The sequence below is a fragment of the Barbus barbus genome (assembly GCF_936440315.1).
Source record: "Barbus barbus genome assembly, chromosome: 35".
Taxonomy (NCBI): Eukaryota; Metazoa; Chordata; class Actinopteri; order Cypriniformes; family Cyprinidae; genus Barbus; species Barbus barbus.
In genome coordinates this window covers 2,193,650-2,219,077 of record NC_136763.1, presented here as the reverse complement: position 1 = coordinate 2,219,077, position 25,428 = coordinate 2,193,650, and the positions used below count along the sequence as shown (strand labels likewise).

Sequence of the window (25,428 nt, the reverse complement as noted above, 5' to 3'; positions counted from 1 at the left end):
GAGGTTACAAAGTATACTGATTTTTTTGTGTGCAGACAACAGAAATGCATTAATAAAATAAAATAAAAAATGTCAAAAAATGTAAAACCTGGATGCTTGGGTGTTTGGGGGGCCTATTTTTAACCCGTGGCCATGTAAAGATGTTGTTCTTGTGCTGTGTGTCTGTTCCAGATGCTGTTGAAACAGGAACTCTGTCCAGAGCGATCAGGCCACTGAAGGCAGACGAGTGCATGAAACTACAACTACAAGCACAACACTAAAAACAGCCCCGCGAGAGAGCAGCCGTCCCAGAACAACAGGGCAATTCAAGGTAAAAGCATATTCCAGACAGGGTTATCATCATTCACTGAAAACCAAAACCAAAATAAAACAAAACACTATCATTAATTCATATTAAATAAATGTTAAAAGAAATACAATAAAAACTACTTAAACTTTTATTTCAGCTAGTTGCCAATGTAACATCTCTTTTTTGCTTAGTTTATGTAGTAAGTACAAGTATTAAAAAAAACAAAAAGCCAAAACTTAATAAAAAAAATTAAAGAATAATAAAAAAGACAAAAAAAAAAAAAAAAAATTACTAAAACTTTAACAAAAATTCAGTTGAAAATACAAAATATAAAAATCTAATCTAAATGTAAACAGTTTAATATGTTATTATAATAAAACATTGATTCCAGGATAAATTTATAAATAAAATGATTAAATGAATTAGAAATGCTTGTATAATCAGAAACATTCAGCTCAGGTCTGTCCCTGCATAGATAGTGTGTTTTTCAGTCAGATTGCTTAGAAAAATGAGTGCCACATCTGCAAATCTGAAACTGGGACACAAGACGGTACTTTAACATTGACTAAATATACTTCACCTTTGAAGCACATTAGAAGCAATAAATAACTGAGAGATACATCGTTGTTTTTAACGTTTCAGATCATGATCCAGATCCATCATGCATATCAACGAATATCACTTAAACCGGATTAAAGTGGTTCAACATCCACCGTGAGTTAACTGGAATACTGTAACCTTTATAAACGTGTTCACTCTGAATAATATGGATATGTACTACGGTAAAAGTATTGTCGTCCAGCAGATGGATGGTTGGTTTCAGACCCTCCTCCTCTCAAAGCTGCTTATCTGGACTGGTGTTCCAGTATTGCTCCAGACTCCGGCTCCGGCAGATGGAAAATGCCCTGATAATTCCCGAAGAGAGGATTACACTCAACACATCCTACAGCAGGCCCGCATGAACACTATGGGATGCTCAGGATGTATATGTGAAGAGGTCACATGACCTGGAAGTGACTCAACACATACAGTTAGGAGGATATACCATGCCACAGGTCTAATAAAAACTAAAAATATAAATGCATAGATAAAACCCTACTTATGCATGTATGTGTACAAGTAGAGAACTTGCGAGTCAACATCACTATATTATACTTCAAATTAGGGTTTAGTGATTTGAACAAACCCCTAACCAAATATTAATGGTCATTTATGTGTTGGATTGGATCTGAGAGGATGGTGATTCCAGCTGGGATTCCCAACATCCCAAAAATAAACAAAGCACTGATAAATCTGCCTAGAACAATACTGACATCTAGAGGCCACTGCCTGCATGCACACACACCAAAACACTAAAATATATAATATATATATTAAATTTGAAAAACAACAACAACTTTATAGTATACAATAATAGTTATACTTATAATTTTGTTATTAATATATTATAAAAGCATATGCACTAGTAAATAGGCACTCATGTTTTCTGTAGAATTAAAACATCATTAAAACTAGATTTTAAAGAGATTTAAAATAAAATTAACATTTATTTTTAACTATTATTATTATTTATAATTTTGTGTTAATATTTTATTTTTTTAAAGCTGCAGTCCGTAAGTTTTTTTGGTTAAAAATTATCTAAATTCAATATTTGAGCAAGTAGGCTACATAACCAGCCAGTGTTCAAAACTATCACCTTACAGAGTCTGCAGCCTGCTGCACGATGACGTACTAGACATATCCAATACGTAGTGGATGTTTGACGCGCATGCGCAGTATTGGATTTTAATGCTCGTGCAAAGTGGGGCTGACATTAAAGCTAGTGTAATGAATTCAGCCACCACTAGGGGCCACTGGCGAGCTTTATTGCGGATTAAGACCCATGCTGCCACTACCTTTAATTTTAACCCGGTCTGGTCCGGGATGAGAACACACAACACACTCCAAAACAAGAATTACAAAGAAATACACTTTTTATTAGCAACAATAGCAGCCATATGGCATTGTCTCACTTAAATATCCTGATTACATATACGGGTCATATTATTTCACTAAACCGTGAACACACATTTAAAAGAGAACCAAATACTCATTCCAAATTCACAGCAAACTATAAATAGTGACATCTCATGCAAAGCACACTTAATTAGAAACTCCAAGCATCAATCACATGCCCTAAGTGTAATAACCAGCACAGGCAATCGACATACAACTCAAGAGGACAGTAATCACTCATGGCTGAACACAACAACAACACACATAAATCACATAGAATGATTAAAATGATTTCGGACTTCCCTGTCCATGTCTGACGACACCCTGCCGTCACTGTGAAGACTCAACCTTCCCCTCCACGACAATGATAGGAAGAGCTCCTTCAACCAGCCGCCAGGTCCACCTACACTCTCTTCCCAATCTACCTAAATTTCCTCCCCACGATCTACCTCCAGGCCAATAAGTGGGACCCCGGTTTTCTTCATACTGGTGGTGCTAGCCAACCACGGATCCCTTTTGTGTCCCCAGCAGGCTTAGAAAACACAGTTTATCTCTTTCACAGTCCCGTGTCAAGCAACCAACCCCCATATTAAAGATATCCAAATATTACTCATTGTCCACAGGTGTCCTCGAAAACATCATTCCTTGACGTCACGCACCGTCAATCAAATCATAATCATTACACTAGTATTAAATGTAAATTAATTACGAGATATGGTGTTTTCACAGGCTTACACAAAGTATACTGTGATTTTAAACCAGTAGTGCAGGCTATTCAAACTTTAAGCAAGGATAGCTTAGTTTTGAATTAAGGAGTTATATTTTATCCGTTTGATTCGTTTTGGAAATACAAATCTATTAATTACACGTTTGTTTGTTCTTTATGTAAAAAATGGGGTTCTATTGTCTTTATTTTACCATAATAGTCGTATAGTTCTGTCAATAATTCGCTCATGAATCAAATATTATTTTTTTCTCTGTGCTATAGGCCTACGTGACAGAGTATAAAAGTTATAGGCCTACTAAAATATGCGGACATAATTTTTTATACCGTATAAAAATAAAAAGAAGAAAAGCAATCCTGTCAGTCGGGGTTCTGTTAGCCAATAGACCCGTTATCCCGGGTTATACCGGGGTTTACAGTCAATCCTGTGTCCTACAAATAAATACACACGCGGGGACAAGATATATCAACACAAAGATGACCATTTCTATTTTTTGTGTGTTATTCATATGCAAGTGACATCCCTGGAGATAGATCTAATGGCGACATAGACTACCATCCATTCCCCTCTCTCTCTCTCTCTCTATGGAGACTTTTTTTGAGTGTTTTGTATCAGACGATGTGTGAAAAGCAGCTAATATAACATTTATTTTACCTGACTGAGGCGTTATTATTTTTTATTAAATAAAAAATATGAATTTATTCGAGACCTATACAGCGCATGCGCGTAAAACATCCACTATGTATTGGATCTGATCCAGTACGTCATCGTGCTACAGGCTGCAGCGAGGATCTCTTGGCAAATTCGAGCATGGCACTGCTTCATTATGTCACGTCTGTAAACATGAAGAAGTTTTCCAGCTAGTAGGCTATTGCACGTGAGGATCCTGCAAGTGGCGCATCGTTTATAGCCTTTTCTCACAGCAGCTAGAATAATTAAATGTATCATTTTGATGGCGGATTGTAATCCAGAAAGTAATATGTGTTTGTGAAAAACATGTGAATGAAATTAAATTATATTCCAGTTTTAAATGTGCTTCTGATTACAGATAGCCTGAGTTTACACAAGATTTGCATTTTAAAGACAAAGAGTTCGAAGGGCGCATAGTTTGCTTTTTGGGTTAAAATAATTTCTTAATATGAAATTCGAATGGTATGACAATTAGGTTATCACGGTGCACACAGCAGGGAGGAACAAGGAACACGCAGACAAGGATGTAACGCAAAATTACAGTGTTTACTGAAGACATCAAGGCAGGGCAAGGCAAGGCAGACACAGACAGGAACACCGGGGAGTAACGAGTAGACCAGACCAAATCAAACTGAACAGACAGGACTGAATATACAAGGGATAATCATAGCCAATTAGACAAACACGGCTGGACAAGAATTAACTAATAATCACATCAGACAAGGACAGGAAACAAACCAAATATGGACACAAGACACACATGACAGAGGACTGACATAGGTACAGAAATTAATATCTACACGCGAATACACACTATACTCATAGTCACGCAATGCTGATGTTGTTAATTTGAGAATAAAGTATCACAATAATAATAATTTGCACAGTTTGATGTGATATGAGCAAACCGATCTTTAGATTAAATCACCATTGGTAGCGTGATTTATAGTAATGCTTTTTTCCTCAGTTGGTCAGAACAAACGTGGCTGACTTGTAACTTACTTGTTCAGATGACAATATCCGGTGAAAATTCTCATTTGGGTCATATATTCCAAGACGCAGACTAATCTGTGATTGCGATTTCTGTAGCTCAAATAGTAGAGCATGGCGCTAGCAACGCCAAGGTCATGGGTTCGATTCCCAGGGAAAGCAAGAGCTGATAAAATGTAAAAACTGTAACTTGAATGCAATGTAAGTCGCTTTGGATAAAAGCGTCTGCTAAATGCATAAACGTAATTCTGCAATTACCTGCAATTCCAGGTTTTCAAACATAGATGGCGACAAAGAGGTAAAACTTACGGACTGCAGCTTTAAATATCAAAGTTTTGTTTTTACGGTTTAAAACTTGTACAGGATACAAAGCAAGAATGAATGAATGAATTCCTAATATAATTTTACAAAAATATATAATAATATAAGAATTATCATTAGAATAAATATAATTATATAAAAAGATTTTGCTAAAAAAATACATGTTAATTGTCACGTTTTTGTCTTGTTTTGCCCTGAGTTCTTCCTGTTTTTCCTTATATGGTCTTTTTCCTTTTCTTGTCTAGTTAATATGATCCCTGGCACCTGTGTTTGTTAATTATCCCTTGTATTTAAGTTCCTGTTTGTTTGGTCTTCCTTTGTCGGGTCTACTTGTTACTTTGTCAACTTGTCTCCAGTTATGTTCGTAAATTTGGAATATGTTCTATGTTGGATTTTCCCCTGCGTGTGTCATTAAAGACTTTGAGTTATTTCCTGCCTCCTGTGTTCTCCCTGCTCCTACATTACGTGACATTAATGCAAAACATTTACATTCGATTTTTTTACATGTTATTGTAACTTGTAAAATAAATAAAAAGATATTTCTCACAACATTGTAATTATGAAATAATTCATCTGTAGTGTCTCTCCAACAGGTGAAAACATAAGTAAGTCCTGATGTCCCTTACAGATATCAAAGAAAAATAAAGAAATCAAGATTGTCTTTCCATGCATCGTGGCTATTTGGGATGTCAGCCGTTTTAAAAACTAAAGAGGGAGTTTTCATGTCTATGATGCACCAAGACTTTAAACATAACACAAACGTCCTCTACAGATGACGAATGATTCAACTGCGCCTGCACTGAAAGCAAATGACTCAAAATGCATATCTGCAGATCGCTACACAAATCATGACATGCCCATTGGACAGAAACTGCTGAGCTCATGCTTGCACTGCCAAAACAGATATGATAATGTCGCACTCATGAAAGATGACATTACAACTCAGGAGCAATATAATCCATATTTCAAAACAGCAGTGATAATGAAAAAAATACAAAGATCACACCTATCCAAACAACCTGCTGAACTCTGAAACTTGATCAGAATTAATATGCTTTGTGTTACAAACTCAGAAACTTCAACTTCAAATTCATTCTAACTTGGCAATTTATAGAGTGGCAAGAAAACCAACAGGAAATAAAGCACTGAAGTTCAGAGAGATTGGCAGCATAACTGATTTGTGTAATATGATTAAGTTGGACACAAAACAAACACCACAGAACAGATCCAATCCATCCCTAATACCTACTAATATTTGTACTGTTTTCCCTCCAAAAATGATGTCACTTCCTGTAGGACGATGTCATTATGGAACTAGCTTTTGATATTTAAAGAGATTATTTTAATGCAAAATGCATTTTTAATGTTCCTTTTCTTCTGAATGAAATACAACCTGGCCATGTTTTCATGAGATTCACTCAATGATTAATGTAAAATAGTTTAAAGATTAAACGTACTGGTATATCAAACTGGATCGTGCAGAGCTTTTATAAGCATTACAGAGCAGAAAGTAGCAAGCAGCTCCACTGAGAAAGTTTATAACAAAAACTTCAAGTCTTCATGAAAAAAAATCTAGATAAAACCTTCATTAAATTTGGAGAAATGCATTTACTCACGGATCCACTGCAGTGAATGGGTGCCGTCAGAATGAGAGTCCCAACAGTTGATAAAAACATCACAATAATCCACAAGTAATCCACACCACTCCAGTCCATCAGTTAACATCTTGTGAAGCCAAAAGCTGTGAGTTTCTTAGAAATAAATCCATCCAGACGTTTTTAACTTAGAAAAGTTGCTTCCAGCTAAAATATGAGTCCGTAATCCACGCTCCCTCCAGTGAAAATGTCCATCACCTGTTGTCTCTCGCATCAAAATCCAGCCACATATTTGTTTAGAGCCGTTTTGTCTTGTAAACGCTGCTTGATCTGTGCAGATTTCTCTCCTGATTCAGACCCGACCATTTTTTTAAACACACAGCTTTAGTCTTCTCCAGATGTTAACTGATGGACTGGAGTGGTGTGGATTATTGTGATGTTTTTATCAGCTGTTTGGACTCTCATTCTGACGGCACCCATTCACATACATTGGTGAGCAAGTGAAGGAATCCTACATTTCCTACATCTAGCATTGCCTGAGGGTGCATAAAATGTCAGCAAATTTTCATTTTTGGATGAAGCACAAGCATTCCTTTAATTTGTACACTGAAAAAAAAAATTCTGTAGAAACCATTTTCACTGTGAAACAAGTATTTTTTTTTTAAAAACAATTACAAAAGAAATGGCAAGTAAAACACTGAATTAAACATTAAAAATTTTAAGTATTTTCTTCTAAAATTTATTATAGCAATCTTTGTTTTATTTACAACCTTGACATTTTTTTTAACAGTTGTACATATAAATAAAGCCATTAAAGACAAGAATAAGATCTTATAAAGCTAAAGAGAAAAGTATTTCTGCACTGCTTCACATTGAGTGAGTTTAGTGTCTGTTCACCAGCTGAGCTACATGAACTGACTACAGATTACATTTTACCTTTCACCTCTGCCAAAACCAGTTTTTCAAGAAAGCTAGCTGCTGTAGTCATGTTGTGCGTGTCTCGCACACAATAATCAGTCAGACTGACACCGAGCCCTTATGTTGACTCGGGGCCCCTCGGACGGCGGAAATATATATTTCTCACGCGAGCCATGCCTGTGGGCGGATCTACAGAGTTCTCCTTCCTGAACCACAGCATAAATACTCTCTGTGTGTGTGTTTCTGCAAATCTGATCCTCACCGGGACGAGAATCCACCGCCAACATGAGCCAAACACCACCTACGAGTGAAATGAAGTCTAGGATGGAGAAGGCGGCAAAGATGAAGGATGAAGAAAAGCTTTATAAGCGAGAGGGAATCCTGTACTCCACGATCCTAAGCCCTCCAGAGACCATGGACAAGTTAAAAGACCTGGAGGCCAGAGAGGATGACCTTATCCTGGTGGCTTACCCTAAATGTGGTGAGAAAACGAAACAGGTTTATGTTAGTTTCTGTAGACGTGCATGTAGAGAAGTTTAATCTACGAGCCCTAAAACTAGTGCAAAGGCTGCCGGTGGAGTCAGGTTACATCTTACAGTAGTTGCATAGCCTTCTTTTGTCAGGTTTTTCACAGTTTGCTTGAGGGAATTTCTCTTGCAAACCTTCCTGCACAACTGACTCATGCAGCTGCAATACTGGACACTGAAGAGTGAAGCAATTCTGTGCATTCATGAAACTCAAACACTAGTGTAAACCGGTGTGCCCAAGTCAATTCACATAAGAATTGTTTTTTACAAACCATTTACACTGAAAATTATAACATTGCATTGAATGTGACAATTTACATAATGCGGTTTTACAAACTCAGTATTTTAAGAACTGTCTTATGAACAATTTACATTAAAATTGTCACACAGAATGATTTTACAAAGACAATTCTTGTAATGAATTTAATGTGAGAATTAACAGTGCATAAGAAAGCATTCATACTTTCATTCTGCTTGTGTTTCATATGAAACCTTATTGCAAAGACTTAATAACAGCTCTAACCTAGATATTAAAGATGCACATATTGCCTTTAACACAAATCCAGATTAAACAAACAACCAATGCACGACACATGGTCACGATTCTTACGTAATGAGGAAGTTATGCTCAATGTCAACAGCAGCTGCAATACTGGACACTGAAGAGTGAAGCAATTCTGTGCATTCATGAAACTCAAACACTAGTGTAAATTGGTGCATATGACTGAATTTACATAATACTTGTTTTTTTACAAACCATTTACACTGAAAATGATCACATTTGACTGATAGTGAAAATTTATGTAATTTTACTGGATGCTTGTGTTTCATGAATGAAACTTTTAGGCGAGAAACTGCAGGCAAAAGCACTGTTTTTTCATGCACCTGTCGAGTTTGAGATTTTGGGCTTTTTGGTTTTTCGTAAAGCGTTTTTTCAGACTAGTGGAAAGAAAACATCCTAAAGACACTGTTAATACTTTATCTATTTGTGTCAATAGATTTCAATTACAATGCATATTTTTAAAGGCTTTTTTCTCAAAATGAGTTTTTTTTCTCCTACACTGTGCCATAAATCTCTACTTCAGTAGCACTTACACTCACCAAACTTTTTATTCCTGTCTGTAACCTGAATGTTTTTACAGAGGGATTTGTTCATTTATAATTTGCTTGATTATATACTAAATTTTATTCCCCCCAAAATTGTGAAAATATTGTGTTTTCTGTCCGTTCTAAGCATTTTCTGAATTATGGAGTGACAAAAATGAGATTCCCTCTCTGTAAAAACTTTTGACTCTAATATGCAAAAAAAAAAAAAAGTTTTTGAAACTGACATCATCCAGTGTTTTTTGTACTAGAAATTTATGCAAATTAGCACATATTTTGTTAATGACTCATTTGCATATCTAAACATAACATTTGAGAAAACTTGTAATACAAAAAATTTTTGCAATTACCAATGTAATCAATCAGCTGGATAAGGCGATAACTATCAGTTGTTTTTTTTTTTTACTCTATTCACCTGCAGTGTCTCGCCTTAATGCAAAGATTCACATTTAGCCTTTAACACAAATCCAAGTCTTTCATACCTTAAACAAACAACCTCACGTAGATTCTCTTCAATGCATGACACACGTTTATGATTCTTACGTAATAATGAGCATGTTATGCTCAATGTCTCAATGTATTTTGACTTTCATAACTGTACATGTCTGTCTTTCTTCAGAAAAAAATATTACTAAAATCAAAAATTTGAGGTTAACTCTTTCTTTCTCCCAACTACATCCTAAATCTGTTTGTAACTGATCTCTAACAGGGTTTAACTGGATGGTGGCAGTCTTGCGTAAAATCGTGAATGCTTCCACTGGGAAAAATGAGAAACCACCTGAAAGGCCTCCTCTGGTTGAATTTTTACCTCCAGATGTTCAAGAGGTCAGTAACTGCACAAGCGATCTATAAATCTGGAAATGTTTACCCAGAACACAGAAAAACATCAGTGTAATGTTATAGTTTCACGCTGTTTGTCTTACAGAAACTGGCTGAAATGCCCCCACGGAGGCTTCTGGGAACTCATCTGCACCCTGACAACATCCCTTCCTCTTTCTTTACCAAGAAACCAAAGGTCAGTAATAATGAGTGCACTTTGAACCACACTGGAGAGGTCACATGACACAACTATACGTGGTGTCAAACACACCAATGACATTCACATTCACTGTTAGAGAACATAGTTTTGGATCAGTGTGATGTTTTTGTTAAGAAATTAATACTTTTATTCTGCAAGGGTGCATTATAGCGATCAAAAGTGTCAGTAAAGACATGTTACAAATATTTCTATTTCACATAAATGCTGTTATTTTGAACTTTTTGTTCATCAAAGAATCATGAAAAATAAAATGTATCACTGTTTCCACAAAAATATTGTGCAGCACAACTGTTTTCAACATTTATAATAATCAGAAATGTTTCTTGAGCAGTAAATCAGTATATTAGACTGATTTCTGAAGATCATGTGACACTGAAGACTGAAGTAATGATGCTGAAAATTCAGCTGCAGATCACAGAAATAAATTGCATTTTAACAGATATTCATATAGAAAACAGCTGTTTTAAATTGTAATAATATTTCACAATATTACTGTTTTTAGTGTATTATTGATCAAATTATATGCAGATTTTATGAGCAATAAACCTCTGAATTAAGGCAAATATAACCTCTAATTGGAAAATTTGAGAAATTGACCATAATTTGACAAGTTGGATGTAACCACATTCATTTTGGTTTTACCTTTGTGAGGATTTGACAATATTATATAGCCAGTGTAGCTAAAATTTTTACTTTGTGTGACAAATTTCAAAACAAAAATAAATAAATTCTTTCAAAATGCATAATGCATCAGGGGAATTGCAATTCTGTGCCTTTTGGTTCAAAAGTTACATGCAAAAAGAAAATTAAATAACACATACTGGGAATAAAGATGAACTCAGATTAGAGTCTCATCTAATTCTCTTCATCTTCTACATTGTCTATTTTCAGATTCTGGTGGTGTTCAGAAACCCGAAAGACACACTCGTCTCATACTATCATTTCATGAACAAAAACCCGGTTCTGCCCAGCGCTGAGCCGTGGGACAAGTTCTTCTCAGACTTCATGGCTGGTGAAGGTGGGGAATCACTGAATAATGAAAGTTAACCGCTGAAATATTTAAATGAATGTTGTGTAGGACTAAACATATTAATGTTTCCTCTTCAGTTGCCTGGGGCTCTTATTTTGATCACGCTCTCGCCTGGGAGAAACGTCTAGACGACCCAAACGTGATGATCGTGACATATGAGGAACTGAAACAGGTAGAACAACCTGCACGTCTTGTGTTTGCAACATAACTGTCTCGTGTTCATGCTCTTAAAAGTCAATGTGAAACTGCATTAAACCCATTTTACTTCCATAATGTGACGTGTTTCTGAGAGAAACAAATATTTATCAAAGATTTTGAAGACTTTAGAACAATGTGCAATGATAAAATAACACAACCATTATTAGCTGTGTATTAAAAAGTAAATCAACTCAAATCTGACTTCATGTTGACTTTTTAATCTGCTGTGGAGCAAAGAGCTGTTTGAGTTTGAAGCATCTGAGACTTTTCTGCTGTGCATGCAGAACCTGCCAGAAGGTGTTAAGAACATCTCAGAGTTCTTCAGTCTTCCACTGACCAATGAGCAGGTCAGCAGCATCGCTGGAGAAAGTACGTTCAGCGCCATGGTGGAAAACTCACAGAAATCTCACGGCAATTTCGGCAGCATCTTCTTCAGGAAAGGTAAATGATGTCATGATGGATCTCAGATCAAATCAACTCAGATGTTTATCCTTAAATTCCTCAGTTGCAGCATTCTTTACATACAAGTGAAGAACTATTAAAAAAAAATCAATGTAGATTTCTCTTTTTGTATTTTTATATTTAACTAATATCTCAATATACAGCATGCCCACCTTAATTTAATAAAAAGCCAAAATGTATTTTTTTGTTATTATATTGAACTGAAAGCCAGCTTTGCACAGTGTGTATTGCACACATTAAATGTCAAGTAAATCATCCATGCTAACACACAAGTTTTCTATTAAATTTTTTTTTTTCATTCGAAAGTATATATTTCACTCTCTATAGATATATTTTTCAAAGACGGAGTTTCTGGCTCAAGCTCACAGAGACCTAAAGCGCATCCTGTTTGCTTTAAAGCACAACGTTTTGTTGTTATTCTGAGTTGCACAAATAATAGGCTACTTTTATCTGTATGACCAAAATGATGGAGATTTTAAGAGCAAGTGAGCGCACCGGCGCCTCCATCTGTCCTGTAGCGAGCGCGCTAGCTCCACACAAACACTTCAATAGCACACATTTCTCTAGGTTAACATCATATTGAGCGGCCATGTGAAGTTGCTACTACATACATATTTCAGATGAAAAGCCATATTTGAGGTCGATGCATGATAGGTGAGCTTTTGGATGTCCTGCGTGAGTGTATTACTACAAACCAGCCGTTAATAATCTGTTCATCATTCACTTAACCAAAGCAAACAGGAGGAGAGCATAAAGAGACAGGGCAACTAGAATTGAGTTCAGAATTAAAATATACAGTTTATAGTTTATTTATATAAAAAGGTATATTTGTGTATAAAGCTGGGTATCATTACTATTCCCGGTCCCACTCCCGATGACATTTTTTCCTGTCCCGTCCCAATCATGTGATTCCCGTGACCTGCGGATTCCCGAAAAATTGTCAGCCTCTAACACACACACACACACACACACACACACACACACACACACACGCACGTTTTATGGAAGCCTGTTTTTGCCAATGAGCAGAAAATAAAAAAACGGTAATGCTTGCCATTTTTTTTAGAATTGTGAGCTTGTATCTCACAATTCTGACTTTATCTCTCACAATTTTCACTTTATAACTTGCAATTCCGTGTTGACATCTCACAATTCTGAGGGAAAAAAAGTCAGAATTCTGAGTTTATTCACACAATTCTCAGAAAAAGTCACAATTGCGAGATGTAAAGTCATTTGCATGTTAAAAAGTCATAATTACCTTTATTTTTACAATGGTGGAAATTGGCTTCCATAATTTTGATCATTTAAAAAAAATGACCTCAATATTTTTCACATAAGTTATTTTTTACAAATTACAAAATCAGCTGCTGAAATAAAAATATAAAATGTAAAAAAATTTATAATCCCAAAAAAGTACGCATTTTCACTGTAAGACAATGCACAGATCTATTCTGACATAAGGTATGGGATATTTTTGTCTGATCCGTTGCCATGGTTATCGCTGTCAATCATCACATTTTTGGATTCAAATCCACATTTAAAGGGATAGTTAAAAAAAGCAACTGTTCAGACACCCACATTCTTCACAATATCTTCCTTTAAGTTCAGCAGAAAAAAAGAAACTCAAAAAGGTTTGAAACAACTTGAGTAATTAAATTATGACAATTTTCTCTTTTTTTCTTTTTTGTGTGTGAAATATTCCTTTAAATACAGTTGTCAGTCCAGAAACTTCGCAGTGTGTAGCTAGTAGCATGAAAAATAAAACTGCATTGCAATGAAAAATCTCTTCTTTACATCATTTACATCGAAGGATTCCTTTGTCTTCAGGTGAGGTGGGCGACTGGAAGAATCATTTTTCTGATGCCCAGAGCAAACAGATGGATGAGCTTTTCCAAGCCAAACTAGCTGGAACAAATCTCGGAGCCAGACTGAAGTATGACCTTTACTGCCAATAAATGTGAGGAGAACCGAGGGACAGAGAAACCGTTTACTTCACAGGGATTTACTGCCATTCACGCAGGCAGCTGCGTAATCGTTTTCATGTTTTGGTGCATTTCATTGCTTACAATAAGCACAATAACCTCACTGTCATTAAACCTCATTCTGTGTGTATGCTAACATTTATTAAAAAAAAAGATGAAGTCAACACTCTTTAACTCTCTGTCTGAAATATCTATTGCAAATGTTCTCCACTAGTCGGTGCAACAGTTCAGTCCCATAAGCTTCCGTAAGTACTGTAACACAAACTATAACTGCTCTAATGGCTCACAGACAGCAGGAGAAAAATGATGCTAAATGCAACCAACCGTATAATGGTGCATATTTAAGAATTATCACTTTTAAAAAGGAAGTTAAAAGCACTTCCACATTTTTTATTGTTGATGTCAAAGGTTTTGTGTCCAAGCAAACAAATTCATCCTCATTTGGTAGAAGCTCGTTAGGAGGATATCAACGTGAAAATGTCCTGAAAAACCAACAAAAATACACAAGAATAAAGGAAATATGACTCCAACTCCTATTTTATTATCATCAAGATACTATTTGTTTTTATTAATATTTTTAATCAGTTTTTTTTTTTTTCATTTTAATTTTTTTTTTTTTTTTTTTTTTTTTTTGCAATTTTGTTGTGTTTGTTTTATTTAATTTTTTAGTTATTTTAGAACATTAAGGCATTAAGAACATTAAGCTAGAGATGTTTTGTTTTTTATCTTATTGTTTTTATATTATTATTATTTCAGTAAATGTTTATTTTATAAAATATTTTGATTGCAATGAAGATAAATATGGTTGCTTTGTATTTATAAACCAATTTTTGTCAGTTCACTTGAATCACGCTGCAAATGGAAAGTCATGTCAGGTGCATTGCGGGAATGCAATTCATTTAGACAATTACAGTTTGTAATTAGTACTATATAGTCCATCATTAGGCCAATTTGCACACTGTGCATAGTTTAGTGCATACTGTAGAAATCGTATGACTAGTATGCTATTCTTAACATAGCCATGCTGTTAGACTCATCAGGGGTATCCAGTCATTCCTAATGAAGTCTAATTACAGCCGTGATGATGTGTACAGCAGATGACCCCTACATGAACAGCACATCCTGGAAACGTTACCGAGTTTTTCTTGTCAAAACAAGACGATCAGTGAGGAAATGCAGAAAAATGCTCATATCCGACCGACATCCTTCAAACTCTAATCCAATGTCAGAGTAATGCCATCAAAACAGGAACATGTAGGCCACGGTGTAATACATATACGATGTGAATCTGAACAATTGCTACAAAGTCTATAATCTATCACGAGGAGCAAACACTGTGATCTCTGGCTCAGTGGTTTTATAACGGCAATAAAACAGCTGATGTGGGTTTAGTTTACATATGGAGCAGATGTATTTTAATGCTATTGGGATTTAAAACACTGGTATGATTGATTGATATGTCAATGTTACATCAGTTATTCCCATAACTGGCTCTTCTTACATCAAAACCTGGTAGAAACCACTGCACAAAAACATGCATTGCTCTCAAAAGATAACCGGGTCAATTCAGCATCAAACTTTCGAAAATTCGAAAATTGATTTTGTTTATGTTTTTCCTGAAGAAAGACAAACATAAAAGCCAAAATATGCAATGCATATAGGAGGTCAAAATGAGGTTTGTAGCCATATTAAAAGGGGGTAAAAATTACTTTAGAAAAGTGACAGCATTATCAGATTATTTTTACACAGAGATCGGTATGCATATTAGTAAAATCTGTTGACTTTAGCAATCTTTGTTGTATTATATTTCAATGGTGACAGTTCAAAAACGAGAAAGAGAGTTTTATTTTTTCCCCCTAAAGTTTACGACTAAATCCAGAAGTCACTTTACTATTTTGGTTTTCTTGTGTATTTATGTATTTCTTTCACCACAAAAAAAAAAAAAAAAGAAAACATGTATATATCAATATCAGGCTGCATTTATTTAATCACAAATACAGTAAAATTTTTTAAATAGTTTTACAATTCCAAATGAGAGCTTTGTATTATAATATATAATAAATTGCAATTGATTTCTGTGATCAAAGCTGTATTTTCAGCATCATTACTCCAGTCTTTAGAGTCACATGGTCCTTCAGAATCATTCTAATATGCTGATTTGCTGCTCAATAAACATTTCTGATTATTATCAATGTTGAAAACAGTTAATATTTTTTTACAGAAAAGATAGATTTTATTTTCATATATTATATAAATGTCTTCACTGTCACTTTTGATCTATTTAACACATCCTTGCTGAATAAAATTAATTTCTTTAAATAAAAGTCATAATGATCCTAAACGCTTAAACAGTGTTATATATGTAGGTTTGGGAAGGAAGTATATCTGAGGATGATGAGAAATTATTTTCTGATTATGTCTGATTAATCAGTGATGAACGCCACTCACTACGTCAAACTCTTTTAAAATGCAGAACGGATATGAAGTTTTGAAGCTAAAGTACGTACACAAAGAAAAATAGCGATGTTCCGGGAAAACAAATCTGGACCAGAATGTCTCATCTAGGAGTCATTTATCAAACTGTTGCCATTTATCCTGCTCCTCTCGGTAGCTGAGGAACCATTTCAGCAAATAAGACAAAGCACGAGTTCAAATGTCACACAAACTGCCCTTTTCACTCCGATCAGACCTAATCGGAGTCACTGGCTGACCGTCTGTGTTATGGAGCTTGATGAGCGTTTACTGGATCATTTGTTCAGTGAAAAAGGAGGGTGAGACATGACAAATCACACAACAGCTAAAGATGCCTGAAAACCCTCAAACATGCTCTTTTCTTGTATTCATTTTATGTGCATTTGTTTCATTACTCTAGTACGTTAATAAATGTCAATAAGCATCCATTACTAAGGAGACACACTAATGTAAACATCAAGAGTCTGTCTATATTTTGTCTAAATGCAATTAGTGTTATTTTAATAGTGTTATCTTTAATGATATTATTTTTATAATTACTGAAAATAATTATGTTCATAATATAGTTAACAAAAACATTATAATAATTCATTTATATTTAATATGGGGCTTTCATAATATTGTATTATAAATTAAATTGGAAAAAAATTGTGAAATATAAATGACATATTATTTGAAATTATTAGATTAAAGAAAATCTATTTACATGGATTTGTTGGAAATTATAATAGTCAGTAATCTATATGTTAATTAACTTTATTTTATCTCGAAATATATTTAAATTATAAATATATGAAAATATATTTAACAAAACTATACAGAGATTTTTTTATTTTATTTTTTAAATTAAGATTAATTTATAGTTTTCATAATATTGCTTTATACTATATATTCAATTAATTTCACCCCAATTAATAATTGATAAATTATTTGAAATATTAATTATATATTTGCATTGCATCATAGTTTTGCATTGTTTCGCATTATTTTCATAATATAGTTGACAAAAAAGTTATTTCGATTTTTATTTAAGATTAATGCATAGTGTTTCCATAAATTAAATAAGATTAATTTCACCCCATAAATAACATGGAAAATAAAATACATTTGAAATAGAAATTAAAAAATATTTGAAATATAACTCATTTTGATAGAAACCGATTATGTCATTATTATAGGTGTGTTTTGCATTGTGACATTATTTTCATTATTTTCATTACATTAATTTTCATTTATATTGATCATATGGAAGCTATAAGCATCAGGTATTTCAAATTAGTGTCATATGTTCTAGGTTCTTTAAAACACAATCCCCCGGTTTCACAGACAAGGCTTAAGCCTAGTCCTGGACTAAATTGTAAGTCTGAGCTGTTTCAACAGAAATAAACTTGCAATGACTGATCATAAAATATATCAGTGCCTTTGTTTTGTCTCAAATTGCACCCCAGTAATGTTTTTTTCTAAGCATGTTTATAAAAATTACTTAAATGTCCTAATTGAACTATGGCCTAATCCAGGTTTAGTCTAAGCCCTGTCTGTGAAACCAGGCCTATAACTATGAACTGTGATGACTCTAGATAAAGAGCACAATATTCTACAAAAATAGCTAAGAAAAACAAACTTCTCATCAAAGAGCATCATTAGAAGCTTGTTAATTAGTGGCTAATTTCCATCTCTGGTTTTACTGTGACTGTCATGCAGAGATCTGGTTTGAGGGTCGTTCAGAAACAGCCGCTGGAAATGAGATCCTGAGGGGGTCGTTACAAACTCACAGACCACCATCACTGCAGAAACACAGAACTGTTCACATGATGATTACACAGAGACGAGCAGAATATCACAGAAACTTGGTAACCACACAGAACACCCTATAACAACACACTAGAAACATATGCAACACCACAGTAACACACTACAAGCATATACAACACCATAGCAACATATGCAACACCATAGTAACACATTACAAACATATGCAACACCATAGCAACAAACTACAAACATATGCAACACCATAGCAACATATGCAACACCATAGCAACAAACTACAAACATATGCAACACCATAGCAACATATGCAACACCATAGCAACACACTACAAACATATGCAACACCATAGCAACACACTACAAACATATGCAACACCATAGCAACACACTACAAGCATATGCAACACCATAGCAACACACTACAAACGTAACCACAGCAACACACTACAAGCATATACAACACCATAGCAACATATGCAACACCATAGAAACACATTACAAACATATGCAACACCATAGCAACACACTACAAGCATATGCAACACCACAGCAACACATTACAAACATATGCAACACCACAGAAACACACTACAAGCATATGCAACACCATAGCAACACACTACAAACGTAACCACAGCAACACACTACAAGCAAATGCAACACCATAGCAACATATTCAACACCATAGTAACACATTACAAACAAATGCAACACCATAGCAACAAACTACAAACACATGCAACACCACAGCAACACATTACAAACATATGCAACACCACAGAAACACACTACAAGCATATGCAACACTATAGCAACACACTACAAACGTAACCACAGCAACACACTACAAGCATATGCAACACCATAGCAACATATGTAACTGCATAACAACACACTAAAAACACTTGGAACACCATAGCAACACACTACAAACATATGCAACACCATAGCAACACACTACAAACATATGCAAAACACATTACAAACATATGCAACACCACAGCAACACACTACAAACATATGCAACACATTACAAACATATGCAACACCACAGCAACACACTACAAGCATATGCAACACCATAGCAACACACTACAAACATATGCAACACCATAGCAACACATTACAAACATATGCAACACCACAGCAACATACTACAAACATATGCAACACCACAGCAACACATTACAAGCATATGCAACACATTACAAACATATGCAACACCACAGCAACACACTACAAACATATGCAACACATTACAAACATATGCAACACCACAGCAACACACTACAAGCATATGCAACACCATAGCAACACACTACAAACACATGCAACACCATAGCAACACATTACAAACATATGCAACACCACAGCAACATACTACAAACATATGCAACACCACAGCAACACATTACAAGCATATGCAACACCACAGCAACACATTACAAGCATATGCAACACCACAGTAACACACTACAAATATATGCAACACCACAGCAACATACTAGAAACATATGCAACACCACAGCAACACATTACAAGCATATGCAACACCATAGCAACACATTACAAACATATGCAACACCACAGCAACACACTACAAACATATGCAACACCACAGCAACACACTACAAACATATGCAACACCATAGCAACACACTACGAACATATGCAACACCATAGCAACATACTACAAACATATGCAACAGCACAGCAATACATTACAAGCATATGCAACTGCATAACAACACACTAAAAACGCTTGGAACACCACAGCAACCATAAAGCAACACTCTGGCAACAGGCTTTGCATTGGGAAGCATATAAAAACACTGCATTCAACTATAGAATTATCATTTTATAGAACCACATATATGTTTGTTCTATATTAATGTTAAGTTCCATAAAACACATAAAACAATCAAAATATACTTTAAAATATAGACTTTTAAATTAAGATTATTATGTATAATATTCTATTATACTATAAATGTAACCAAATTAAATTTTTTAATTAAATATTTTCATACATATTCATAATTTATTTAACCAAAAATATATGTTTTAATTAATATTAATGAAGTGTTTTCATAATTGTTTCAGTGTTTTTAAAAGTTAATTTCACATGAAAAATACATTATTGTAATCAATGATTATTAAATAATTAAAATAATTATAAAATCAAATCATAATTTAAACTTTTCTGAAATGTAAAATATAAATTATGTAAATATAAATTATTTTAAATGAAACTAATTATGGGTTCATTTTGCCTTATTTACAATTATAATTCTATTCAAAATGTGCATTATTGTAATTAAATCAGCATAAATGTACAAAATATCACAAAGACTTGGTAAACACCCAGAACACCCTATATAGCAACACCCTGACAACAGGCGTTGTATGGGTAAGCACAAAAAAACAATGCATTTATTAATGTAGTCACTTACAGCTTATATTTTAGTTTTATATTTATGTTGTTACAGTAATTCCAGACGTTTATCTTGCGACCTGACATGACCTGTTATACTGTACGCTGACCTGAATACAGTGTGGGTGCAGTCATATTAGATTAGCAGACCTGCAGAATTCTGTAATACGATTGACCGATGCTTCTGTAATGACTCTGATACAACTCACATCACGTCATACCTTTTACAATCTAATGAAGATGCCCAATTACCACCGGAGACCGTCTTAACCTCAACTCTGAGCTTCAGATTTAAGACTTTGAAAAGTTACTTCAATTAAACAATGCAATTTTTTATTAGAAGGCACAGTAAATAACCAAAAAGTAACTGGATTGAATGTCATTTAAGTATAATACAGAAAAATGAGTCAGTGCCATTTTCAGTCTTTCCGAGAAACCCAATTTGAGTTTGACCACCAGATCACCATTGGGTGCATCCTACGGGACCGTGTGACGCAGGACAGACGCTGAGATTCTTCAGTAACGTGAATAAAAGCAGCGGTCAGGAGACAGAGAGAGACAGACAGACGAGAACTGAGCCGAGGAAACTATTCTTCATCCATACAGGTGTCAGAGATCATATCCAACCGCACACATCCTGACCGTGAGTACTCCGAGTCTTATTTGTCTTATATAATATATACTGTTAAATAAATGCAAACTTTTAAAAACATTTATAGGTATATGGGTACTTTATTTACTTTTTTGAACTAAATATTTTAAATTATGTACATTTATTAAAATAAAATATTTTATGATCTTATATTGAATGGAAACTACATTTAATTCAATTTACATTTTACAAATGCATTTGTTAATCATTATATAATTTATATTGTTCAGAAAAATGCAAAGTTTTAAAAACATTTATGGGTAGCTGAGTACTTTATTTACAAATTTCACATTTCACATTTATGTGCATGTATTAAAATAACAAGTTTTTTGTGTTTCTGTTAATTGGGGCAGTACATGGAATATTTCAAACATTTATAAATGCATTTTTGATGATTATATAATATATATTGTTTAAAAAAACATGCATAGGTAGTTGGCTACTTCATTTACAAATGTCACCTTTCAAATTTATGTGCATTTATTAAAGTAATATGTTAATTGGGAAAGTACATTAGATATGTGTACTTTTATAAATGCATTTGTTAATCATTAAATAAACTGAAAAAAGCGTAAGATGGATTTTCCATTTTATTTTTCATGTAATTTTAATCTAAAATCTTGATATTCATAAGAAAACCAAAGCTTATATTACTGTTAATTATCAAGTGCCATATATGCACAAACAGGTAAATTGCTATGAAAAGAAAAGACAAATCAATCTGAATATTCAGTCTAATGCAGATGTTTGTTCTGACCTGGTTTAAATGTCTGCAGAAAGACATGATTTCACTGAGCAGTTGTCAGATGCTCCTCCTGATGTCCGTCTGCGGCGTCTTCTGCTGCAGGACTCTTGCACTGCCTGCCATCTCTGCATATCCTGACATCAGGTGAGACATAAAACACTATTCACATCCAGGCATTATCGATCATTTCGTTTTTGATTAAGATGAATGTATAGTTTTCATAATACTGGATTATAAATTAAACAAATTTTGTATTATTGTTTTCAAAATGTACTTAACAAAAAATATATTTTTATTTATATTTCAATTTAAATTAATCCACAAAAAAAATGAAATACACAAAAATGTCACAATGCAAAACTAACCCATAATGATATAAAATAGGTTTAATTTAAAGCTATATTTATTTCTATAATTTAAAAGAAAATATTTTATATCATTATTGGTTCATTTTATATTGTGACCAGACCAGGTGCTCTCGATGAAGATGGAGAGGACGACTGGACGAGAGACCCATCACTACAGGATCTGGAGGCGTATAAACTCCTGTATGAACTCGCAAACACCATCGAGAGGTTCGTGAAAACAACACCATGACATTAGCAACAGCTTCCATTTACTGTCTCATAAAAATATTATAGATCCATTTCCAGAGGAAAGAGTGAAGCTGTAAATGTGATGATGAGGAAGGTCTATTGTGGAGACAAACAACTTTGAATTTACGAGAAAGCACTGAAGACCATCTTACAATAAAATAAAAAGTGTTTTTCATCTGTATTCCTTTTAGACCATCCAGACACGCTGACGGGCTGTTCACAAGCGGATACAGCAAACTGCTCGGCCAGCTGTCTGCTAAAGAATATCTGGAGTCTTTACTTGCAAAGAGAGTCAGGTGAACATGGCCCTACAGTAGATGCTTAACCTGTTGGACGTGAAAATGAAGGCATTTTATTATTAGAAGTTTAAGTTTACTGTAAAGTAAAAGTACTGTACTGATTTTATTTGATATAAAATAATAATTAGAATCTAAAATTGCCAAAAAAAATATAAAAATAAATAAATAAAAGCAATATTTCTAAATAAATTTGAAGTTGACATTACAAAAATGAAGGTTCCTATGAGATTTTTTTCAGGCATTGCACCAAAAATAGCCATTGGTTGACACCCAAACTCCATCCAATTTCAAAACGGTTGTTTTGAAAGTGTTTAAGCTTTCGAATGATACCTAAATTATAATGATTAATAAAATACGTGATTTGGAAAACAAAGCCACACGTCTAAATAAATTATGTTCCAAATTTGAAGTTGATATTACAAAAATTGAGGCTCCTGTGAGATTTTGTTTAGGCACAATACAACAAATAGCCACCAGGTGAAACTCCACTGAACGCATTCTCATTACATTACATTTATGCATTTAGCAGACGCTTTTATCCAAAACGACTTACATTGCATTCAAGTTGCAGTTTTTACATTTTATCAGCTCTTGCTTTCCCTGGGAATCGAACCCATGACCTTGGCGTTGCTAGCACCATGCTCTACTATTTGAGCTACAGGAAAGCATTCTCCGGACAGATTTATACATTTTTGTCACAATATTACTCTTAAAATCACAAAATAACCACCAAATATGGAACCTTGAAACGCAAACCCTTCCAACGATATATGTAATTGGTCAAGATAAGAAACATTCTTGATTATAAAGTATTGCAGTAAATTTTGTAACATGACACTTGGCACCGCCCACTAGGGGGAGGGGCCTGCTTAAAGCATTTAAAGTGCCATTTCCATAGAAGCACAATGTCTGTTTCAAAATGGTTTATACATGACAGTTAACAGGTTAAATAAGTCTGGATGGCAAACTGAATGTGCTAAGTATCTCGAGGTAATGCGGTATCTGTTGTGACACTGATTTAATTAAGCTTTTAATAATGAGGCAGCAGGTGAGTGAACAGTGGGGGTCATTTTTCTATCTGTCCGCTGTAGTGATGAGCTGGGCATGGAGCAGATGCCTGTGAAACGTCACTCAGACGCCGTCTTCACAGACAACTACAGCCGCTACCGCAAACAGATGGCGGCCAAGAAATACCTCAACTCTGTTCTGGCAGGAAAAAGGAGGTACGGCTCGAAGAAAAGGCGAGCATCACTATTACTAGTGCGATAAAACAGCATAGTCACATAGGATTACTCTGAAGGATCCAGAATATCACAGAGACTACAAGCAACCACCTGGAACACCTTAGTAATGTGATGCTCACGTGCTGACATTCACCCAAAGCACGCACATTCCCTTTTGCATCTTATTGCGCTTGAATGGTCAAACACACACAATTATGCCAAAATGCCAGTCGTGTGGAGTATTCACGTAAACACAGTCAGTTATGTGTTAAATATACGTAAACATTTGGGGTAAAACATGGATGTTTGTCAGTATATTGGATCTGCGCAGTTGGTCTTAAAGTAACAGCAGGCTAATTTATGTCTGCGTAATGTTAATCAAACAACAAAAGACAAAGACAAAATCACTTACTGTTCTTGACTGAATCACTTTTGGATCTTTAATAAGATTCAGTTCAAATTTGATTCATACAGTGAAGACTATTCAGTGCTTTAGTTATAAAAAAAACAAAAACAATACAAATGTCTTATACTGTGCTGTAAGATTTTGGTCATATCACCCAGGAGAATTTAGAAAACAAAAACAAAAAAAAAAATTTCCTCTTTTTTCAGTGTGAATGCATGTCATTTTTCATTATATAAACTATATCATCTATTTTTGATCTGGTTTAGGTGATGCACTCCTGTTCAAATGCTGCCTGTGCTCTTCGACATGTAAGTGCATAAATGTTTTAAGTCTACATGGTACTTTTTTAGTGTATGGCTTTTTAAATGAAGAATTATGGCTTAATAATCAATTTGAAGTCTCTGATTGGTCTCTTCTTAATCACATGTAGTTGTCACGTCAAATCTGATGTAATACAGCTGTTTTTCTGGTGTTGTGTAGGTGATATGGACGCACAGCTTCAAGATTTCGCCATCATTATATATTCAAGCTTACACTATCTATTACGGCTGAGTTAACAGCACTAAACACAACACAAACTGAAGGAGCGTGTCAGTGAATGAATGAATCAGTGTGAAGGACACGTCTGTTTGTTGTTGGCTGACTAATGCTGTTATGTCTAGAGAAATCTATTTTGACTGCAGTCATTCTTGATAATTGAAATCAAACCAATAAAAATGATCATATTTGTAAAAACAGTTTTGTCTGCTGTTGTCATTCCAGCTGGTTAACTTTATTCTGTGCTCAGTTTCACGATATCATCATCAAATTAACAGAAAAATCTCTGGTGGATGTGATTTTTTAAATCCATTTATATAAAAGCTTGATTCTGTCACAGGATTAATGATAATAATAATAACTTTTAATCTTTTAGACTTTTAAACTAATGATTCTAACTTTTTTGTTGCAATTCTGAGTCAAAACATT

At 34.4% G+C, this 25,428-nt stretch overlaps 2 protein-coding genes across 2 annotated transcripts; both read left to right on the top strand.

Annotated features, from left to right (window-relative positions):
* The first annotated feature begins 7,609 nt into the window (after positions 1–7,609).
* Positions 7,610–14,034, top strand: LOC306854849 (sulfotransferase 6B1-like). The gene is made up of 7 exons (XM_079393099.1): positions 7,610–8,004; positions 9,864–9,979; positions 10,080–10,169; positions 11,085–11,211; positions 11,301–11,395; positions 11,706–11,862; positions 13,711–14,034. The coding sequence occupies exons 1-7, from the start codon at positions 7,809–7,811 to the stop codon at positions 13,836–13,838; spliced, it is 909 nt and encodes a 302-aa protein (XP_079249225.1). The 5' UTR covers positions 7,610–7,808; the 3' UTR covers positions 13,839–14,034.
* Positions 14,035–21,098: 7,064 nt separating this feature from the next.
* Positions 21,099–25,192, top strand: vipb (vasoactive intestinal peptide b). Its single transcript, XM_079393374.1, has 7 exons — positions 21,099–21,184; positions 21,970–22,082; positions 22,406–22,513; positions 22,726–22,830; positions 23,925–24,056; positions 24,729–24,770; positions 24,943–25,192. The coding sequence occupies exons 2-6, from the start codon at positions 21,976–21,978 to the stop codon at positions 24,730–24,732; spliced, it is 456 nt and encodes a 151-aa protein (XP_079249500.1). The 5' UTR covers positions 21,099–21,184; positions 21,970–21,975; the 3' UTR covers positions 24,733–24,770; positions 24,943–25,192.
* Positions 25,193–25,428: the final 236 nt, after the last annotated feature.

Bases quoted from the DNA above. Each gene is read 5' to 3' on its own strand.
- LOC306854849 (XM_079393099.1), top strand. From the start codon at position 7,809: ATGAGCCAAACACCACCTACGAGTGAAATGAAGTCTAGGATGGAGAAG. The intron at 9,980-10,079 runs GTCAGTAACTGC...TTTGTCTTACAG, and splicing joins TACCTCCAGATGTTCAAGAG to AAACTGGCTGAAATGCCCCC. The intron at 11,212-11,300 runs GTGGGGAATCAC...TTTCCTCTTCAG, and splicing joins AGACTTCATGGCTGGTGAAG to TTGCCTGGGGCTCTTATTTT.
- vipb (XM_079393374.1), top strand. From the start codon at position 21,976: ATGATTTCACTGAGCAGTTGTCAGATGCTCCTCCTGATGTCCGTCTGC. The intron at 22,083-22,405 runs GTGAGACATAAA...TATTGTGACCAG, and splicing joins TCTGCATATCCTGACATCAG to ACCAGGTGCTCTCGATGAAG. The intron at 22,514-22,725 runs GTTCGTGAAAAC...TATTCCTTTTAG, and splicing joins CTCGCAAACACCATCGAGAG to ACCATCCAGACACGCTGACG.